Source organism: Bombyx mori, chromosome 6, assembly GCF_030269925.1.
Source record: "Bombyx mori chromosome 6, ASM3026992v2".
NCBI classification, from domain to species: Eukaryota; Metazoa; Arthropoda; class Insecta; order Lepidoptera; family Bombycidae; genus Bombyx; species Bombyx mori.
The window spans coordinates 12,291,306-12,311,439 of record NC_085112.1 but is presented as its reverse complement, the minus strand read 5'-3'; the positions used below and the strand labels follow the sequence as shown (position 1 = coordinate 12,311,439).

General features: G+C 35.5%; 1 protein-coding gene and 1 long non-coding RNA gene across 6 annotated transcripts in view; one reads left to right on the top strand and one right to left on the bottom strand.

Moving 5' to 3' along the window:
- LOC105843010 (uncharacterized) overlaps nucleotides 1–20,134 on the top strand; it is a 39,886-nt gene that overhangs the window by 7,958 nt on the left and 11,794 nt on the right. Inside the window, exons 1-3 of one of the 5 annotated variants that reach the window (XM_012697850.4) lie at nucleotides 11,925–11,962; nucleotides 17,689–17,795; nucleotides 18,900–19,082. In XM_012697850.4, the coding sequence (XP_012553304.2) occupies nucleotides 17,720–17,795; nucleotides 18,900–19,082 (259 nt within the window). In that variant the 5' untranslated portion in view covers nucleotides 11,925–11,962; nucleotides 17,689–17,719. Of the gene's footprint in view, nucleotides 1–11,924; nucleotides 11,967–13,257; nucleotides 13,498–17,618; nucleotides 17,796–18,899; nucleotides 19,083–20,134 lie in introns of those variants that run through there. The other 4 variants (XM_062669149.1, XM_062669150.1, XM_012697849.4 and 1 more) reach the window with 4 other exon arrangements.
- On the bottom strand, nucleotides 532–19,011 carry LOC119628624 (uncharacterized). Its single transcript, XR_005244784.2, has 3 exons — nucleotides 18,869–19,011; nucleotides 3,247–3,357; nucleotides 532–2,807 (listed from the first exon to the last, which is right to left on the bottom strand). It is a non-coding gene; the product is annotated as an uncharacterized LOC119628624 (long non-coding RNA).

Sequence of the window (20,134 nt, the reverse complement as noted above, 5' to 3'; positions counted from 1 at the left end):
TCAATAACTATTCTGTCATTGGCTGCGTTTAATAATCGCGGTGAATTATTGTGGGAAGATACAGATCTGTGTCGCTAGTTTGAACATAGACATCTTAGATCGTATGTGTCATTATAGACAATCTTGAAGATCACAAAAGCGAGCTTAAACACAAGGCTCATTCAGGCATCAAAGTTTTTGTGTTACCTTCGCATGAATTGCACTAGACTTTGACACATGTAGTACTATCGGGTAGTATTTATCATTATTTAAATACTATATTATTAAAAGTCGTTTTGACAAACTCGATTTTGTTGCGTCTTTTTTGATTTTGTTTCTTTTTACTTGTGTTTTTTATGTATCTTTTTAGCTTGTGATGTGTATTGTATTCCTAATAAATAAATAAAAATGTGTGGTGTCGTGGAACACCGGATAGGAATGAAGTTCCTTATTATAATAATATTATTTTTAATTTCTATTCGAGGTATAAAGAAAATAATTATTCGGGTATAAATTTTTTATTATGATTTTTTATTGATAAAAAAAAACTACTTTACAAAGCTATTAACTTTATTTTATTCACAATGATTTATAAAAAATCTATAATAATAATATACAAAGAAACAGCTATTTATTTGAATAATAATAATAACCGTCATCACGTAGACTATATATTAGACACTGTATAGCCATCATACTAAGACTATACATAAATAATAAAAATCTTACGTTACGGACGTTTTTTTCCGGTTAGGTTACCCCTCCGCATCGTCCCATAAGGAACTTCGTTCCAATAACAATAAAAAATAAAAACGTTAAAATTCACGAAGTACCATTTGTTTATAAGTGACTAATCGAATATCACAGTGTTTCTCAATGATCGCGAATACGTCTCTGTGCTTACTGCATTTCTTTGACCTTCGATGCCTCCAGTCATTTTATGTTTGTAGACTGAGTCACAAGAGCTTAAGGTTAATTTTATAAGCAATTTAAAGATACGAATGAACTTAAAAACGTATCCATTTTGTTTGACTTTAGTTTGATCAGATGTTGCTAAATAGAATACATAAAATATATTTTTTAAATCAAATATTATGTATGATTACATTACAAAATTATTTAACCATGTATGTTTAAGTAGTTCTTTACTTCCACGGGGTTTAATATGATAACAAAACAGACTAATTATTCAGTGGTGACTTTAAGAAAACAAATGATGGTATAATAGCATAATCCCTCGAGATTACTAGCTTTAGCCAGCTAGTTTTGGCAAGCAGCAGCTTGACTATGCCCCCGGCATTGCTCACGTCCATGGGCGACGGTAACCAGTCACTATCAGATGGGCCGTATGATCGTTTGCCTACAAGGTCATTAAAAAAAGTAGCAATAGATAGGCACAAAAACATCTTTACCTCTAACCGCTTTCGCTTGTAGCTTGTATTGTACAAAGTAAGCGTGCCTGGGCTCGCTCGATCGCTTTTTACTCTCACCAACTATTGGATTACCGTTGTCACAGTACGTGTTTGTGAAAGAATACACCTAGTGCAACGACCTTGCAGTAATGCTATTTATGTTACACTCTTTGCGGATGTTTTTTTTATTTTATTGCTTAGATGGGTGGACGAGCTCACGGCCCACCTGGTGTTAAGTGGGTACTAGACACAGACATCTACAACGTAAATGCGCTACCCACCTTGAGATATAAGTTCTAAGGTCTCAGTATAGTTACAACGGCTGCCCCCACCCTTCAAACCGAAACGCATTACTGCTTCACGGCGAAAAAGGCGGGGTGGTGGTACCTACCCGTGCGGACTCACAAGAGGTCCTACCACCAGTAATTACGCCAATTATAATTTTGCGGGTTTGATTTTTATTACACGATTTTATTCCTTCACCGTGGAAGTCAATCGCGAACAAATAGTCCATAGAATTTAATTCAGTTAACGATGTAATTAGGATCTTTGAACCAGCTATGGGTGGGTACTAAAGAACTGAGACTAGTTAATTATGTCATTGATTTACGAACACTTTAATTCGACTGTACATTTAAAAAAATTATCCCGAGAAAAATAAGAAAACATTAGTCACAGGAACTGATTTAAGTTATTATTTCATACCGGCAAAATCACCAGATAAAATATCCACATTTAAATAAACGGATACAATTAGATAAACCAACAATAATCAAGTACTAATTATAATTGCGTTACATAAAATGTTTATATCTGTTTCTTTTTGTCAACAACAGTAAACCAACTGAACGTTCGCTGCACTGTGTGCACGGATCTCACAGCATTCTGACCCAGTTATAATTAACGGTTCATTGTAGATAAATTTTGGATTAATGAGTTTTCACGCACCACCTGGGTGACAATGAGTTTTATTCCGAAAATACTGGTGAAATCAAATATCTTACCCGCATACACTAAGCCGTGGTACTAACATTAAGTGTAGTATTAGTTTAATAGGCCAATTGTTTTTATTTTTAATTAGTTTTTTTCCTTGTTGCGGTGAAGGTTAATACAAATCACAGTTGTTTCTTGAAATTATACCTTTTTTTTTTCCAACAACTCTTATATTAGACGCCTTCAGCTCTAACACTAGGAGCAGGCTTAGGAACCCGGGTAACCGCACGTCCAACTCGGCAAAGAGTTCGACGTGCAACCCAACCCATACATCAGCCCGCTGAGGTTCTCGCCGGATCTTCTTAGCGGTTCGCGATTCCGATCCGGTAATAGATTCATTCGCGAAGCAGCTGCTCTTGAGTTGTTAGGTCTTCTTCGCAGCCGCTCGAGTAGCAGTTGGCATCCGGGCTGTTCAACTTTCAGCTAAACATAAGCAAACTTTAAGAAAAATTAGGACGAGAAAAAACGAATTTAAAATTAACTAAAGGCATCAACATTCCTTGCACACCTTATTGAAACACAAGAATCAAAGACATGCAAATAAATAAATAAATAAATATAATTTAATTTAATGCGTTTCGGTTTGAAGGGTGGGGCAGCCGCTGTAACTATACTTGAGACCTTAGAACTTATATCTAAAGGTGGGTGGCACATTTACGTCGTAGATGTCTATGGGCTCCAGTAACCACTTAACACCAGGTGAGCTCGTCCACCCATCTAAGCAATAAAAAGGGTACCATAAATTACAAGCCAATTTAATGTTACCAACTCGAAATTACGTGATAAGCAATTCGTATATACACATTACATGTATGCAGCAAGAATTTAATTACAAGAAAATGTTGAACCCGTGCTCGCTCACCTGTCGTGGTGAAACTGGTAAGCCCCTCTCCCGAAAACTTAAGTGTCTCGCATATCCGGCACGGCAGCTCTGTCCACGGACCACTCACGGCACTGACGTACGAGGGCGGCACTGAAAATTTCGGGAATTAACGAAGTGACACAACATTACTACTTAAAAATGTATTTATTGCTTTTCGAAGTATTCTCCGCGAAATTTGACACATTTTTCCATACGATGGAACCAATCATTGAAGCAACCATTCCATTCGGAATTTGGGGTCTCCAAAATGACCGTTTTGTAGGCGTCCACAGCTTCTTCAGGTGTTGAAAATCTCTGTCCACGCAATTTATTCTTAAATTTAGGGAAAGTATAGAAATCATTAGGGCTTAGGTCGGGGCTGTACGGCGGATGGTCTAATAATTCTATGTTTTCTTGCTCTAAAAACTCTTTTGTTCTGTGCGCGGTGTGAGAACTCGCATTGTCGTGATGGAGGATGATGCGGCGGTTGCAGTTCTCTTTACGGAGTTCAGAAACGACCTGTGGCAAACAAATGCTAGCATACCATTCTGCATTAACCGTTCTTTGTCCCTCAAGAGGAATAGTCGTAACATGGCCGGTTTTTGGAGACAAACGTGGCCACCATTTTTTCTGCAACACTCCGTGAACGAACAGTTTTTGTTGGCTTTAACTCATTTTCGAACACCCAAACTCGTGACTGGTTTTTTGTTTCGGGTTCGTACGCGTATATCCAGGATTCGTCACCTGATACAATGTTGTATACAGCATTTGAGGATCCTGCGTGGAATGTTTCGAGAGCTCTGACGCACCAAGTAACGCGAGCCGCTTTTTGCTCTTCACAGAGCGAATGCGGTATCCATCGGGAAAATAACTTTTTTACACCTAATTGTTCATGCAAGATTATTTGTATTTGACTCGTGCCAATGTCTAAAGTTGCCTGAATTTCGCGGTATGTCACATGTCGATCTTCCTCAATCAGCTTACGCACAGCATCAACGTTTTCTTGGGTGACTGCAGTTTTTGGACGACCTTGACGGGCAAACCAGCGATAAATTGTGGTTTTGGATGGGGCTTCATCACCAAATGCAGAAATCATCCGGTCAACACACTGTTTTTGTGTTAAACCACTTAGTCCACTACCACTAAGTCATAATAAATCATCGCTCTTGAATTTTCTCGAGTCAATTCCATTTTCTCAACGACTAAACAAGTTTGACAAAACCTCGTGACAAGACCGAGAATCTTTTTTTAAATAAATAAATGGTATTCGATTTTGAAATCCAAGAAGTTTTCAATTAAAAAGATTTTAATATGACAGGAACAGTGGAAATATTCCATTCCCGATACTTTTAGTGCAGCCTAGTAGCAGCAGCACTGGTACTTGCTAATCCCAGTATTGATATTACTATAGTCACTTAGTCACGGTCTTGGAGCTGAGTGATTTAGTGGAGGCTTCTAAACTTGCAACAGTTGTTGTTATCACGTTTTTTGCTTCTGTCTCTTGGAAGATTCCCGTCATAATACCATTAAAGTACAATTATCGATGGTCACATTGGAGTGTAATTAAATTTTAATAGTTATCGAAATACTAGATAGATAGTTGTTGTTGAGATACTGGTAAAGAGAATTTAATGTATCGTCATATCTATATATTAATACGTGAAGCAAAAACTTTGTATCCCTTTTTACGAAAATTGCGCGGACGGAGAAGTATGAAATTTTCCACACTTATAGAGAATATAGAGAAGAAGTGCACAATGCTAATATTTTTTTGAAATAATGCATAAAAGATACATTAAATCTATAAAGAAAACATTACACACACTACATACCATGTATTTGACGCACACACGCATTCATACTATTTATTGTCAAACTTTTGTTCTTGACGTCTGTGGGCAAATTGAGAATAGATTAAATATTGTTTGTCTGTATTAATATTTTTTTATAGTGTAGCCTTGGCGAAATTTGTGATTATAGAAGTATAAAATACAATCATAATAGTGTACAAACTTACAATTCCAATTAATTATAGTCGAATTTCGACTACTGCGGGACCTCTAGTATGTCATTAAAGTGTCTAACATTTTCCTGTTAGTTGAACGTAGGCGTGAACTCGTACGTGAAGGTACCACCTGTCTATTTCTGTCACGAAGCTGTCATCCCTGCCGATCTGAAGGGCGGAACAGATATTACACAATCAATATTTCCACCTTCGTGTCTGATTAGTAACGTATTTACGTGATTTAACCAGTTATTACTATTAAAAAAAAAAAAACGTGTGGCACTCGGGAACTGCCGTGGTAAAGCTATTGCATAGCATTTTTTATCAACTTATGCAATTATAATTAGACAATGATGATTTAATATTAAAACAATAATAAAACAAGACCACGCTATATTAAATATTAATAAAAGCAAAACATTAACTGTCCCCTTCACACTCATAAGCTAGACCGCGCGAGAGAGAGATGGGCAGACTTTTCATGATGCGCATGCAGTGTGACGTAACGCCACGCGGTTATTCACAAACACTACACAAGCGCAACGTGTGAATGTGTTGAACGCGAGCTACATGGTAGGCGGAGTGAGGGGTGTAAGGTTTTTTTCGTTACGGAAATTCATGTTTTTATTTTATTTTATTGCTTAGATGTGTGGACGAGCTCACAGCCCACCTGGTGATAACTGGTTACTGGAGCCCATAGACATCTACAACGTAAATGCGCCACCCACCTTGAGATATAAGTTGTAAGGTCTCAGTATAGTTACAACGGCTGCCCCACCCTTCAAACCGTAACGCATTACTGCTTCACGGCAGAAATAGACAGGGCGGTGGTACCTATCCGCGCGGACTCACAACAGGTCCTACCACCAGTAATTACGCAAATTATAATTTTGCGGGTCTTACTTTTATTACACAATGTTATTCCTTCACCGTGGAAGTTAATCGTGAACATTTGTTGAGTACGTATTTCATCAAAAAAATTGGTACCCACCTGCGGGATTCGAACACCGTTGTATCGCTTCAACACGAATGCACCGGACGTCTTATCTTTTAGGCCACGATGACTTCAAAACTTCGGCCGCTGCGCGCAAGGCCCAAGATAAAAGCTATGCAATAGCTTAAAAATATATATTTCAGCATTTGATCTAACTTCACTAAATAATAGCGAAATAAACACTCATATAGGAACAAACGAATCCGTGACTAGGAAACGATTTTGATATCAAAACATGATATACGAACCACAGTCTAAATACTTGAAAATATTAGCATAACGCATTTACAAAAGCCTGTACACACCGCTCACGAGACACGATTAGATCCGCGGCAAAAAAAGATATTAAACTAGTAAAACTATTATTCAACAACTTCTCCATAACAGTTACCATCTAAAATATAACGTCGGTTACAAAACTTTATGTAACAATAATTCGTATATGGCATATCATTGCTTTTTATCGCTGCGATATTCAAATTCTTGCAGTATTTCTTATTGTAATAGCCCAGTAATGGAGGAAGAGACTGTCAGTACGTCGTAAATACGGCCGCTGCATAAGAGTTCGTTCACATTGTTACAAGAAATCGTAGCGATTTTGTCAAATATTATATTTAAGTTGATACTCAAAAATACTTTACTGGTGGTAGGACCTCTTGTGAATCCGCACGGGTAGGTACCAACATCCTGCCTATTTCAGCCGTAAAGCAGTAATGCGTTTCGGTTTGAAGGGGGGGCAGCCGTTGTAACTACATGATACCTTAGAACTCATATCTCAAGGTGGGTGGCAGCATTTACGTTATAGATTTCTATGGGCTCCGGTAAACACTTAACAACAGGTGGAATGTGAGCCCGTACAACTGTCAATGCAAAAAAAAAGTAACAGTATTATGTGTGTTTTTTTTCTTAATGAACTAGCTGGGACGTGTCGAGATACTGAAGATCTAGGGCAGCTCACCTTGATACGTGAGATACAAAGTCGATCACATTGTATAACGTCCTTACTACATTTTTAACTGAAAATGCTTGACTAATTCTGACTACTTAGCGGTAAATTGAAGCAGTAACTACACGCCAGTCCCATCACTGTTAATAATAGTCATTTATGAATTTCACGTTACGTCACGTCGTAGCTCTGGAAGTACTTAGGATATGTTAGTAACAGAGTCGTTCTTTCTCTTACCCTGCGTATTCTGCTTACTATTTCGACCTGAACAGAAAACCACAAATAATAATTAACCTTTTAGCAAACGAATATTTTACAGAAATTAAAACAAAAGACAGCTAGCTTCGTCCCACTTTTTTGATCGTGAAAGTTAACTAGTTTTACTTGCATAGCGAATTATTTAGAGATAGTACTAAAATTCACCTATTTTCTTCCTATTCGCGTGAAATCTCTTACAGCAAACTCTAGAGAGGCACCCGAGGTAGTGATTGACTTGTAAACAAAAAAAAACGAAGCTTACGTAACACAATTTGAGGTAGAAGTTAAAATCTGTTTTGGGTTTGGGAAACTCCAACCAGTCTGAAATTAGTTCGAAGATGGATCATTGGAGTAGACATAAGAGCAACAATTACCATGTAAATGTAAAAGGATTATGAAAGATATCAATATAGTAAAATTTTCTTTATGTTTTACGGAAACTTGATAAGTAATAATTACACGGTTGGTTTACTTGCTTCTTTTTGAAAACATGAGACATAATAAAATATCTTAAACAATACAAAGCTAGCGCCCAAATTAAGCACTCAAATTTTGTATAGTAACTCTTCAGTAATGTCAAGATTACAGATTTAAGCGTGTTCAACTTTTTGGACACTATTATAATTACTAGAGGTCCCGCAGTAGTCGAAATTCGACTATAATTAATTGGAATTGTAAGTTTTTACACTATTATGATTGTATTTTATACTTCTATAATCACAAATTTCGCCAAGACTACACTATAAAAAATATTAACAAAGACAAACAATATTTAATCTCAATTTGACAACAGACGTCAAGAACAAAAGTGTGACAATAAATAGTATGCATGCGTGTGTGCGTCAAATACATGGTATGTAGTGTGTGTAATGTTTTCTTTATCGATTTAATGTATCTTTTATTCATTATTTAAAAAAAATATGAGCATTGTGCACTTCTTCTCTATATTCTCTATAAGTGTGGAAAATTTCATACTCCTCCGTCCGCGCAATTTTCGTAAAAAGGGATACAAAGTTTTTGCTTCACGTATTAATATATAGATTTCAGTGTATAGATTCAGTATCAAAATCGTTGCGATTCAAAACGTCCAGCGTGGACAAGGGCCAATCGGCCAATGGCATGTCTCGATTACGTAAACAATGAAAAACATGAATCGTGGTTAATCGTCGTTTATATGAATAATACTCGATCCGAAGTGTTTTCAGAATGCACACGTATAATTACGAACAGTATCGCTTATAAAGAAAGTTTTTTTTTTTTTTTTTGTGAAATGCCAAGTAATTTTCTTATTTGTGAGAATTAATCCGAGGTTTCATTAAACTATTAGGATGTATTTCTATAACATTTTTATGTATGTATTCATTACAATTATACTATACTATACTATTATACCTTAAGGGTCTATGTCAGCGTTACCGAACAAGTAGGTGAGCTCACGGGACTTAAACCTGGCGAATGGTGAAGTTGCTAACACTGACCCTAGCAAGAGCAGTCTGAGAAGATCCGGCGAGAAACTCAATGAGCTGTGTCTGTGGGTTAGTTTACTCGCCGAGCCCTTCGGCGCAAGTGATGGGTTCGACGAGAACGATGACCGGTGCTTGAGGTACCTAAAAGCACCGTTAGTGTGGGATCCGAACCAATGAGGTCTAGAGTGGCCAAGTCTGTTTAACATTTTAGGCAGTAACTTGGCTATACTTCTAGCTTTGCTGACGTTTATAAACTATGGTAAATCAAATAGCCCTTAGGCTTGGCTAACTACAAAGGGAATACAAAATTAAGACGAATTAGAATAAATGTTTCTACCTACAAAGTTCTCGGCGTTACTAACAATTTGTGGGAAAACAGAATTGTCCATAGCTCACGTACCGTGCATACCGTAATCTAATTTAAACATAATTTGGTTCAGACCACGGGAATAGCGGAAACTATATTTATCAAACGGAATCCATTATTTTACAGTAATGTTCCGCTAAAGGCTTCAAATAATTTCCTTGAGTGTTGATTTATAATACAAAAAGAAAGCTGCTCTATGTATTATGAATATTGTAGTCATTGCATATAGTCGATACTTTTGCTGTATTTTTAATTGAATGTTTAATAAAGTAGGCACTAATAGGTACTAGCACTGAATAGGCCATGTAACTGATCCGACCCTTTTTTCCTACCTAAGCTGATGGCCTTGAGAGGCCATTTCAGCGTAACCCTAACAAGTAGGTGAGCTCATGGGGTTCAAGCCTGTCAAAGTTGCTAACACTAGCCCTAGTAAGAGCAGTGCTTCGCAGGGTCTACCACCGGATCGGAAACGCGACCCACTGAGAAGATCCGGCGAGAAACTCAGTGGGCTGTCTGTGGGTTAATTCACTCACCAAGCCCTTCGTCGCAAGCGACGGGTTCCATGAGAATGATGACCAGGTCAGCCCGTAGGAACTGCACACAGGAGGATGGAACTCTATGTTTTACTATACAACTACTGATTACGCTGAAGACAGAAAACTGTATTATACATCGATATCTATCCAAATAGAGTTTCACAATTCACGTCATAAATGAGATCTAGAAAAGATATATTCAATTTTTGTAATATTCACAATAGACCGCAAGATAGTAGGTATCGCAACGACTGATGGGTTTTACAGTTCCATCATCCTACGCACGGAATAGATAAATAAGGTTGGAATGGTAATGTAGGCGGGGCAAGCGTGCCACAGTTATGATTCTACAAACATAAATCGACCGATTCTTTCATTCGCCGCGTTTAGTGCGCTTCGGACTACTTGGGCGAACAGATCTCCGCTTTATAGTGCCGTGTTGTGCAATTATAACTTGTAAAACAAAAAATCAGACCTCAAGTATAGAGCGAGGAGGTATATCTTTCGATCGGTAAGTCGAAATTACCAACTAATTACAATATTATTTGTCTAAAACATAAAATCCTTATTTATCTATTCCGTGATCCTACGCAATCAATAAAAATAGTAGAATATTGATATTATGTAACGCATTAACGTTGTAGATGTCTATGGGCTCCAGAAACCACTTAACACCAGGCGGGCTGTGAACTCGTCTACACATATAAGCAATTAGAAATAAAGCTATACAAGTCGCTGTACTGTTTACATTTTCACTTCACTACTCGTGTGCGAAACATCATTGACGTTTGACGCTAATCTGTAACACTCACGCGAACAAGCAAAATCGAAAGCGTTTGAATAATTAACACCTCTATATTTCCTTGATTAAAATCGATTTATAACTGCAATAAGAAATTAAGTCTGATATTATTTGAGCGCGTAATTTTTTTTTTTCATCAAACGTTTCCGGTAAAATAATTTAGGCATGAGATAATGCAATCATTTGAATTTAATGTAACGTATGCAAATGTTATCACTTGTCTGTCTTTAATTAATTATGATACTTTAATGGAAAGAAAATTACGTGACACACGTTTTTCACACAAACATAATTTTCTTATTGAAATTGGCAAGGGCGATGGCGTTTAGTTTGCGATGTCTGTGACTGGTAGCCATCACAGAACACAAGATATTTGACAGATGCCTGAATCTCGCTTACGACATTTTCAAGATAAGCATATATACTAGTTCCGAACGACAAAATTCCGGTCACCATCCTCGTCGAACCCGTCGCTTGCGACAAAGGGCTCGACGAACGAATTAACCCATAGATAAAGCCCACTGAGTTTCTCGCCGGATCTTCTCAATGGATCGCGTTTCCGATCCGGTGATAGATTCTGCGAAGCACTGCTCTTGCTCAGTGTTAACAACAACACTCCGGTTTGAGCCCCACGAGCTTACCGACACGTTAGGGCGAAGCTGAAATAGCCTCTCAAGGCTATCAGCATAGGTAGGAAAAAAAATCGAACCGTCCTTGTACCGAACAATATCACCCGCTCTGCGAAACATCATCTCTTCGTCATTATCCCCAAAATGTCCGTTGAGCTATTGGTATCAGGTTAGTTTCCAATGTGTTCTAAGAATTATTGAAATCCCTCGTTGGAAAGCATTCCACACTGGGCTGATCGATAAATAATTAATTACTATAACAAAAAAAATGCTTGCGTGGTCATTGCGTTCATAATAAATTTAAATTAAAACACAATATGATGTTTCTTAGAACTACAATAGATAAAGAACGGATTAATTGCAGTCCGTTATCTATTATTGAATCAATATTCATAACTAATACGAATTTAATTGCATAATAATTGTAAAATTGTATTTGCTTTCACGAGTTCTTGTAAGGAAAGTTACATACGTCTTTTGTACTGTTTTTATTTATTTAGTATGGTATTTATTTAGCTTAGTCTACTAGTATTCAGTGGTAAAGCCCATAGACATTCGAACGTGTTCATGGCTTAGTACAATAATATTGATAGTAACTTTTCGTTTTATACAAACTGTACCACACCACATCAACTGATATAAGACAATTGATAAGAAGATTATTACCATAGATAAACGACAGTAGGTACGAAGATACGTGCATGCGCGGTTTTGTGCGTAAATTCTATTGAATTTTAACATATTTTGTTTGAAACATAAACAGTAAAAAATAAGTCACTTCACGCGAGAATTTCCGTGTTATACCTATATAGCTCTGGCGAATACTTTTATATACAAATTTGTTGAAGTTTTGGTCTTGTTTAGATAAGAAAAATCATAGCTTACATAAACGTGAAAGTAATTAGTGTAAATAATTTAGTTATGTAAAAATGTTTGTTATCACATTGAGGTTTTACGGTTAGTTAGTTTGAAAACGAAATGAGATGTAAGGCGGATGTGGGTTTGTTTTGTTTTGTTTTTTTTTTTAAATATATTTTAGTTATTCCGTGACTTATTAGCGATTGTAATTTCATTGCTTTCATAGTCGTAACTCGGAACGTTGTTTTCTCGTGCGTGTAATGTCTATTTAAAATTAAGTTATTTCAATTAAGATGTGAAATTTTTTGTTAAGTAATTCGTCAGTTATTCAATTATAAATATATAATCTAAACGGTGTAGGTTAATAATACTCAATAAATTAATGATATTTTTATTCCAATTTTTCGATATTTCCGTCAACTATTTTTATTTATTTCTTACCTTGATTCTTCAAAAATAATGTTTTTAATGAGTAATTTAAAATAGTTTCATGACTAATGAACGGATCCAAAGTATTTTTTTCATTGTTTTATAAATAACAATACAATCGATTGAGCCAGATAAGGAGTGAACGAACAATTTGTATGAAATTATATTTTAGGTAGCTTACGCTTTGAATTTAGGAAACCCCGTATCGATCTCAATAAGTTAACAGTTTTATTTTAAATTTACATTATCACTGTTAACGTTAGACTAGAAACCATGCTTAACCCACGGAGTGACCAGTGCATTGGAGATCTCTCGAAGTAGTCACTGTTTCCGGAAATCGCCCATTATTTTTGAGTTATTTCCTGACGATATTTGCAATAAAATAACACCTTAACGAATTTTGGACGATTTTTTATATACCGGTGTGGCCCTACTAGGAAAGTGTGCCATGGATTCATGGTGTCCATCATGGCGTTTGGCCTGTTAAAACAAAAGTATTCTTCCTGCAATAACAGTTCTGTACTTTGTGATTGGAATCAAATATGACAATCTATTCACATTATGGGTTACGTACGGTTTAAACTAGCGTTTATTATTTCCATTAAATTATTCACGACTTTTTGAATATTTTAAGAGTATTGGCAGTCATAGAGTAGACATATAATAGACATAGTCATGCCTGTACATTAAAACATAAAAGTTTTAATTACGGAATCAGAGACGATATAAAATGCATGAAGCGATGATGTGTAAAACTAAACTTTGTAGATCATGTGAGAAAACAGCTCCAAACATGTGATCGGTAACATTGAGATGATCACTCATGTTTCGACGTAATCTCTTATCGATTTCAGTGTTTAAAACGATTTTATATGTATTGATATAAGATTTAAAATGGTGTGGAATAATTTTATTTTCATTTCATATCTGTGTTCTGTGGCCTTCCATCTCTATTTTCAAGGTATTTTTTTTATTATATTAAAGCCTAATCCATAAGTCCTCGTTTAACTTTTTTTTTATTTACTTAGAATTGTTGGCGTATAAAGTAGTTTATTATTTCATGGCAATCGTCACGCTTGAATTTCTAACAAAATTTTTATTTTATTATTATTTTTAAAGAGTTTTTTTTTAATTTGTAACCAGCCCTTGAGTAATACTCGTATTGCATACAACCAATTACATTCTGATATATTTATTGTTTCATAGCAATCGTCTCTCTCAGACACAGCCCACTGAGTTTCTCACCGGATCTTCTGAGTGGGCCGCGTTTCCGATCCGGTGGTAGATTCTGCGAAGCACGGCTCTTGCTAGGGTTCGTGTTAGCAACGTCGTCAGGTTTGAGCCCCGTGAGCTCACCTACTAGTTACGGTTACGCTGGAATAGCCTCTCAAGGCTACCAGCTAAGGAAGGAAAAAAAAGCAATCGTTATGCTTGAGTTTCTAACAAAATTATTTTTTAAAGAGTATTTTTTTTAATTTGTTACCATCCTTTGAGTAACACTCGTATTGCATACAACCAATTACATTCTGATATATTTATTTTCCAAAATAAAAACATTTAAACAGTTTACGATGAAACATCTAATTTTGTAAGCTTTTGTTCAAAATTTATCATCTTCTTTACATATCCAACATATTCGAATCAAAACTCTAATGCTTAGGTATGTTTACTTTAACAAATCACTGAAAAACCCATCCCAATTCGTTGAGCCATTGTACAGATCGTTAACGGAAAATGCATAAACAAAAATCATTCACGATTTTACTATATTTAGTAATTCAATTGTTTTTCTGAAACTAAAGAAACCCGGTCACGCTCAATTGCGAATATCGGTAATTGTATGAAAAACATAGTAATACAATATAATGGAACAACTCGCGCTGTAGTGGTGCTGAAGGACAAAAGGGAATGCAATGTTACTGACGAGAATACAGAGACGAGACGAAGACAGAGCGAAATAGTGGAGAAAAATAATGAAAGCTGACTCTCCCACCATGTAGGATGAATAGCTAGGAAGAGAGAGACAAAGAGAGAGACTACTCGCGCGTCTTCTATCGTAAATCAGCGGTACTATTAAATAAATCATTCCTGGAGTACCAATAGCAATTGTACCAAAGTTGACCAGTGTCGGATGTATTATTAGGACCGCATAGAGGAAAAGCATATGAATACAATTTTTTTAACGACATAGACAGATTTCAAGCTAAATACAGTTATGTTCCACATTGAACAGCCTATGTCAATAATTTCTACTATGCTAATAGTGTCGGGAACATAGTAATACACAAAGAACTCAAGACTGCGTGTGTATTTACTCGGAATGGGGGTCGTATCCGGTACGCGGTAAAATAGTCGGAACTACAGACAATCAATGTCTTATTATTTCCAAATAATATGTTTTATTGTTTTCGTAATCTAAATAACTTTAAAATTTACTGATACTTCAATTTTACTAAATGATTCGTTGAAACATTAAAATACCATTAAGTGTCATCGATCGTCGATTGTCACTAATTTATAATTGAATTATGAATTTTTTAGAAATAAGGATTTGCGATATGTCAAAATTTTGATGGTAGAATAATTTAGCGCGGGTCGGTGTACCACAATGCGTTTTAGTTTAAATGATGGGTCAAACAATGCAAATGGAACTTCAACCTCATGGCATGGAGAGTGAATTAATGAAAAGTAAATAAAATACATGCCCTTTATTTTTTGAAACTAAATTATGTTAACGAAACTCTCTAGACAGAATACAATAATTAATCTGATAAAAATCTCAATAATCAGGCACAATTTAAATCGAATGAAGCAATATATTTAAAATACGTTTTTATCAATGCCTTTTACATTATCGGACTCGCCTAAATTGGCATAAAAACGTGTGATTACGCGGTAAATAAACAATGAAATTCCTTAGATACTGCGAACAAATAACACTCAAGAGCCATTAATGAGGTATTTTCATGTAGACAACAATATGTCTGTTATTTAAACTTTGTATTGGTAACGCGCTTGAATTGAATAATTATTACTGCACATGCCCGTGCATGGTATGTGAATCAGCTAAATAACACAAAATTTATCCGATATAGACAATATGCGCTAGTTTAAATTATAGTTATATATATTTTTTGGCTTAAACAAATCAATATGCTATAAATAAATCCTAATTAGTCTATAACTGTGTTTGATGAGTGGAAAATTGTTGCCCAAATTCAAATCCAATTATCCAATTATTTTTATTTAGTAAACAAATTACTAATGCTTATACCCAAAGAAATAGTTCATTTTTGTTTTGTTTCACTGGATAGTTGCTTAGACAATAAGTGTGTCTGTAAGTTTATTAACATCTAGATAAAGAGTTCGAAATCAGGTTTGTTCGAGTTTTGTTTGTTTATTTTGTTATTTTTATTGTTCGACTGACTCAAATATGAATTACAAAAATCCCATAACTTTTTCAAGTACATATAAATCTTTGAATCTCCGCATCCATCCATCAAAATTCAATATGACTAAATCAATATTTTCTAAGATTTGTGAGATTGTCGTTGATAATTTACGGTATGTCTTTATTAAGAGACAATCAAAGTATAATAAGATTTCTTTTAGTTTAAATGTAGATGTTAGTAGTCCAACTTAAAATAATTCAGCAGGACACAAGGAGACAATAACATTTTCTCGATTATTTTTCAACGCTGCTGTGTTACTCTCCAAATCGAAACAGACGAATATATTATATTATATTAACAATAGGTAGGGTTGCGGTACCACCTTGTTTTGTATTGCCCTTGTAGGTAGACGAGCATACGACCCACCTGATGGTGAGTAGTTACCGTCGCTAACGGACATGAGCAATGCCAGGGGCACAGCCAAACCGCTGCCAACTGTTAAGCGAACCTACAATATTTACCTAACTGCCTCCTACCTACGCCCTACCACAAATATTTGGTCAAAATGAGAAAGGGTCGCGCAAGAGGCGGTAAAAAATTTCTTTGCACACCATACATTTGGTGATAGTCATAGCGTGAAGCGTTGAAGTTTATTAGTTTTATTAACAGCCACCACACCTGGACGTACAAATTAAATAGATTATACATTTTTATCGTTCATTGAAACTGAACAGTCGTTTTTAACGAGATATGTGTGCGGTGATCTCATTGAAGATAAGATAAGGCAGTTTTTGAGAGAGGTCCATAAAGTATAGTTGGTCGTTTGTCTCGATTGGAGCCGGTTTCATATTGACGAGAGTAGTTTTTTTTTTTGCATACGAGCTATCAAAATTGCATCGTCCGCGATAAGGATTATTGGATTTGGCTGCTTGAAGTAAGTTGTCAATGTTTTCGTGATATTGATATTATAATGTAGTAGTGTTGTTTTGATTACGAGACATGTGTGTGTTGGTTTTTTTTTTTTTTTTTTTTTTTTTATTTCGTGTTTGTAATTGAAAGCGTTTGTAAATCATAGGTGCTTAAGTGAAATCAAGATACGAATACGTTTTGCGTAACATACATACTTACCTACTGCTTTTTTTTTTTTGATAAAATAATCAATACTAAAGTAATTTATAACAAAACTGGACCAAAACTTCAACACTAAAATTCAATATTTATATTGTGATAGCGGAATGTGGTTTGACCAAAAACGATAAGATTATTTTTTTGGTTAATTATTTAAATAAATAAAAAAATCTAAGTGAGAAGACTAATGAAGTTTTTCTACTAAATAAAAAAAACACTAATATTAATCATTTAAGATTTATCAAAAAATAGTGTTAATTTTTTTTTCTAAATCAAATCTAACCTTTGTTTACAAATTAAAGACTTCTCAGCATTATTTTAAATTACATAATATTAAAAATACATAAGAGATTAAATTGGAAATAATATAACAATTAAAAAAAAGGTTAAATAAAACCTTCTTTTTCAAATACACAAATATTTTTTTGTCGTATTCGCATGCATATAGAAAATTCTAATTTAATTATTATATGACACCAATCGAGATATTAATATTAAATATTTTAATTGTAAATTCTAGTATTAATATAAAATGTCTTTTTGTCAAATCCCATACCCGAAGCGTCATATAGCAAAGTAAACAACCTATTTAATTTTAAATCGAACCAATATTTTATATCAATTTGGTACAGAGAATGGCGTCGGAAAAATAGTTTTAACATCATGTCGGACAATTTGAAAGATTTAGAAAAACATTTCGAGAGGAATGTGTTGTGCGTACGTCACAACAGAAGAGTCGGTTAGTATTGGATAATGAACTAAAACAGAGTATTCGTAATTATCATTATAATTTTATTAACAAGTAGCTGACCTGGCAGACTTCGTAGTGCTTCAATCGATAACTAAAAGACCTAAACTTTTGTATAAAATAAACTTAAAACAAACAAAAGGAAAAACATTTTGTTTATTTTTTATTAATTCCTAGCATTTTTATATTTATCTACCTTTTAAACCTACTCTGGACTTTCACGAATAATTCAAGACCAAAATTAGCCAAATCGGTCCAACCGTTCTCGAGTTTTAGCGAGATTAACGAACAGAAATTCATTTTTATATATAGAGACTAGAAACTGGTAAAATAAAATGCAAATTTTATAGAAAATTTGCGTACGCGGAGTACGTGTATAATTTTTTTTTTGTTGTGAAAGTCATCATTGGTGCTATCACAATTGCGTTATGAGTATGATTTTCTAATTTACCCTAAGATTAAAGTCTCTAATTACAGTACCGGTGGTCGAGCAATGATAGATCTTAAAGGAGAAATCGTCTCTTGTTTCAATTGTAACTTAATTCATTAGAGGCTAAAATTAGGTCGTCCGGCTTTTACTTCAAATATTCCAAACCGGAAACTTGGAATCTATGGAGGTATATTTTGTACGTACTACATTGAACACTATGTTCAATCTCGTGGTGTTTTTACTATGCTAAGGCTTATTTTGAGTTTGTGTGAATAGGTCCCACCATTTTGCCTAATCAGCCGAAAAGAAGTCATGTTTGAATCATGGCTTGCCGTCATACAATGAACTATAGACTTCGAACTGATATACCGAGATGGAACGCGGCATCCACGTTGTAATGTCTATTGCGCTCCAGTGTTCACTTAACTGAACGCGGACCGGAAGCTTGTCTGAGCATTCGTAAGAAAAAAATGCATCTTTTTTTTATTGCTTAGATGGGTGGACGAGCTCACAGCACACCTGGTGTTAAGTGGTTACTGGTGGACACAATTGATAATTTTTTTATCGTAACAATTAGTGCACCAAAATCAAAACTTAACCATTCGTGGGTTAGGGAATAAGATGTATTACTTACGTCTTTTCTATTTAAAGACTATTTATTTCAGGTCTGTGCACGATCCCGGAATATCCAGAGTACGAATCGCGCCACGGTATGTGGTCAGTGGCGTTAGATGCCATTTTGACGACGCTGCGATATCTCGCACCCGCCACCCTCCTTACTCTCTTCTGGGGCCACCACAGCTTCCTCTTCAAACTGTTGAAACATATAGATTCAGCTTTCAGAGCTAGTAAGTCTTTTTTTTCTCCTACATAAATAATTATTGAAGATTATACTAACGAAGCCATCTTCAAACGAGGCTTACGGAATATACGCAGAGGTAGGTCGCGGCTTGGCTCTGCCTCTGAGATTGCTGACGTCCATGAGCCACGGCAACCACTTACCATCAGGTGTGCCGTATGCTTGTTTGCCTACAAGGGCAATACAAACTAGTTGGTACCACCATCCTGCCTATTGTGAATATAAAATATTCAATGGTTTCGATTTGGAGAGTAACACAACAGCTTTGAAAAATAATCGAGAACCACACACCATCAGATGTGCCATATACTCGTTTGCCTAAAAGGACAATAAATATACTTTATAATTTGTGTAATTACTGGTGGTAGGACCTCTTGGGGGTCCGCGCGGGTGGGTACCACCGCCCTGCCTATTTCTCCCGTGAAGCAGTAATGCGTTTCGGTTTGAAGGGTGGGGCAGCCGTTGTAACTATACTTGAGACCTTAGAACTTATATCTCAAGGTGGGTGGCGCATTTACGTCGTGGATGTCTATGGGCTCCAGTAACCACTTAACACCAGGTGGGCTGTGAGCTCGTCCACCCATCTAAGCAAAAAGAAAAAAAAAACTCTGTCTCTTAGTGGTTTCTTGGATACATTGCACTTTTTTTATTGTTTACTCAAAATAACGTAATTTTTTCTATAAACATAAATAAAGCTACGGAGATAAGATTAAGTCGATGTTTATCCCAACCAGTGATCACTCAAATCAAATCTTATGTAAGTTGGTGCATCGAAAGTTTTAATGGCGATTTCATTTTTACAAATAAATTTCACGCGAATATTACGAGTATTTCGTGATCCATTTAAATATGAAATCGTTTGTAAAAACAACGTTATTCTTATCGTTCGTATCGATTTCACTTCATGGCACTGTTGAAATGAGAAATTGTAATTTTTTTTTGTCTTCATGTAAGTTTTTATATTACATATTGATATCCATTTAATTAATAATTGTTTATAGCTCTTTATCAACCCTTTGCACTCGAGAGATGATTCTCACT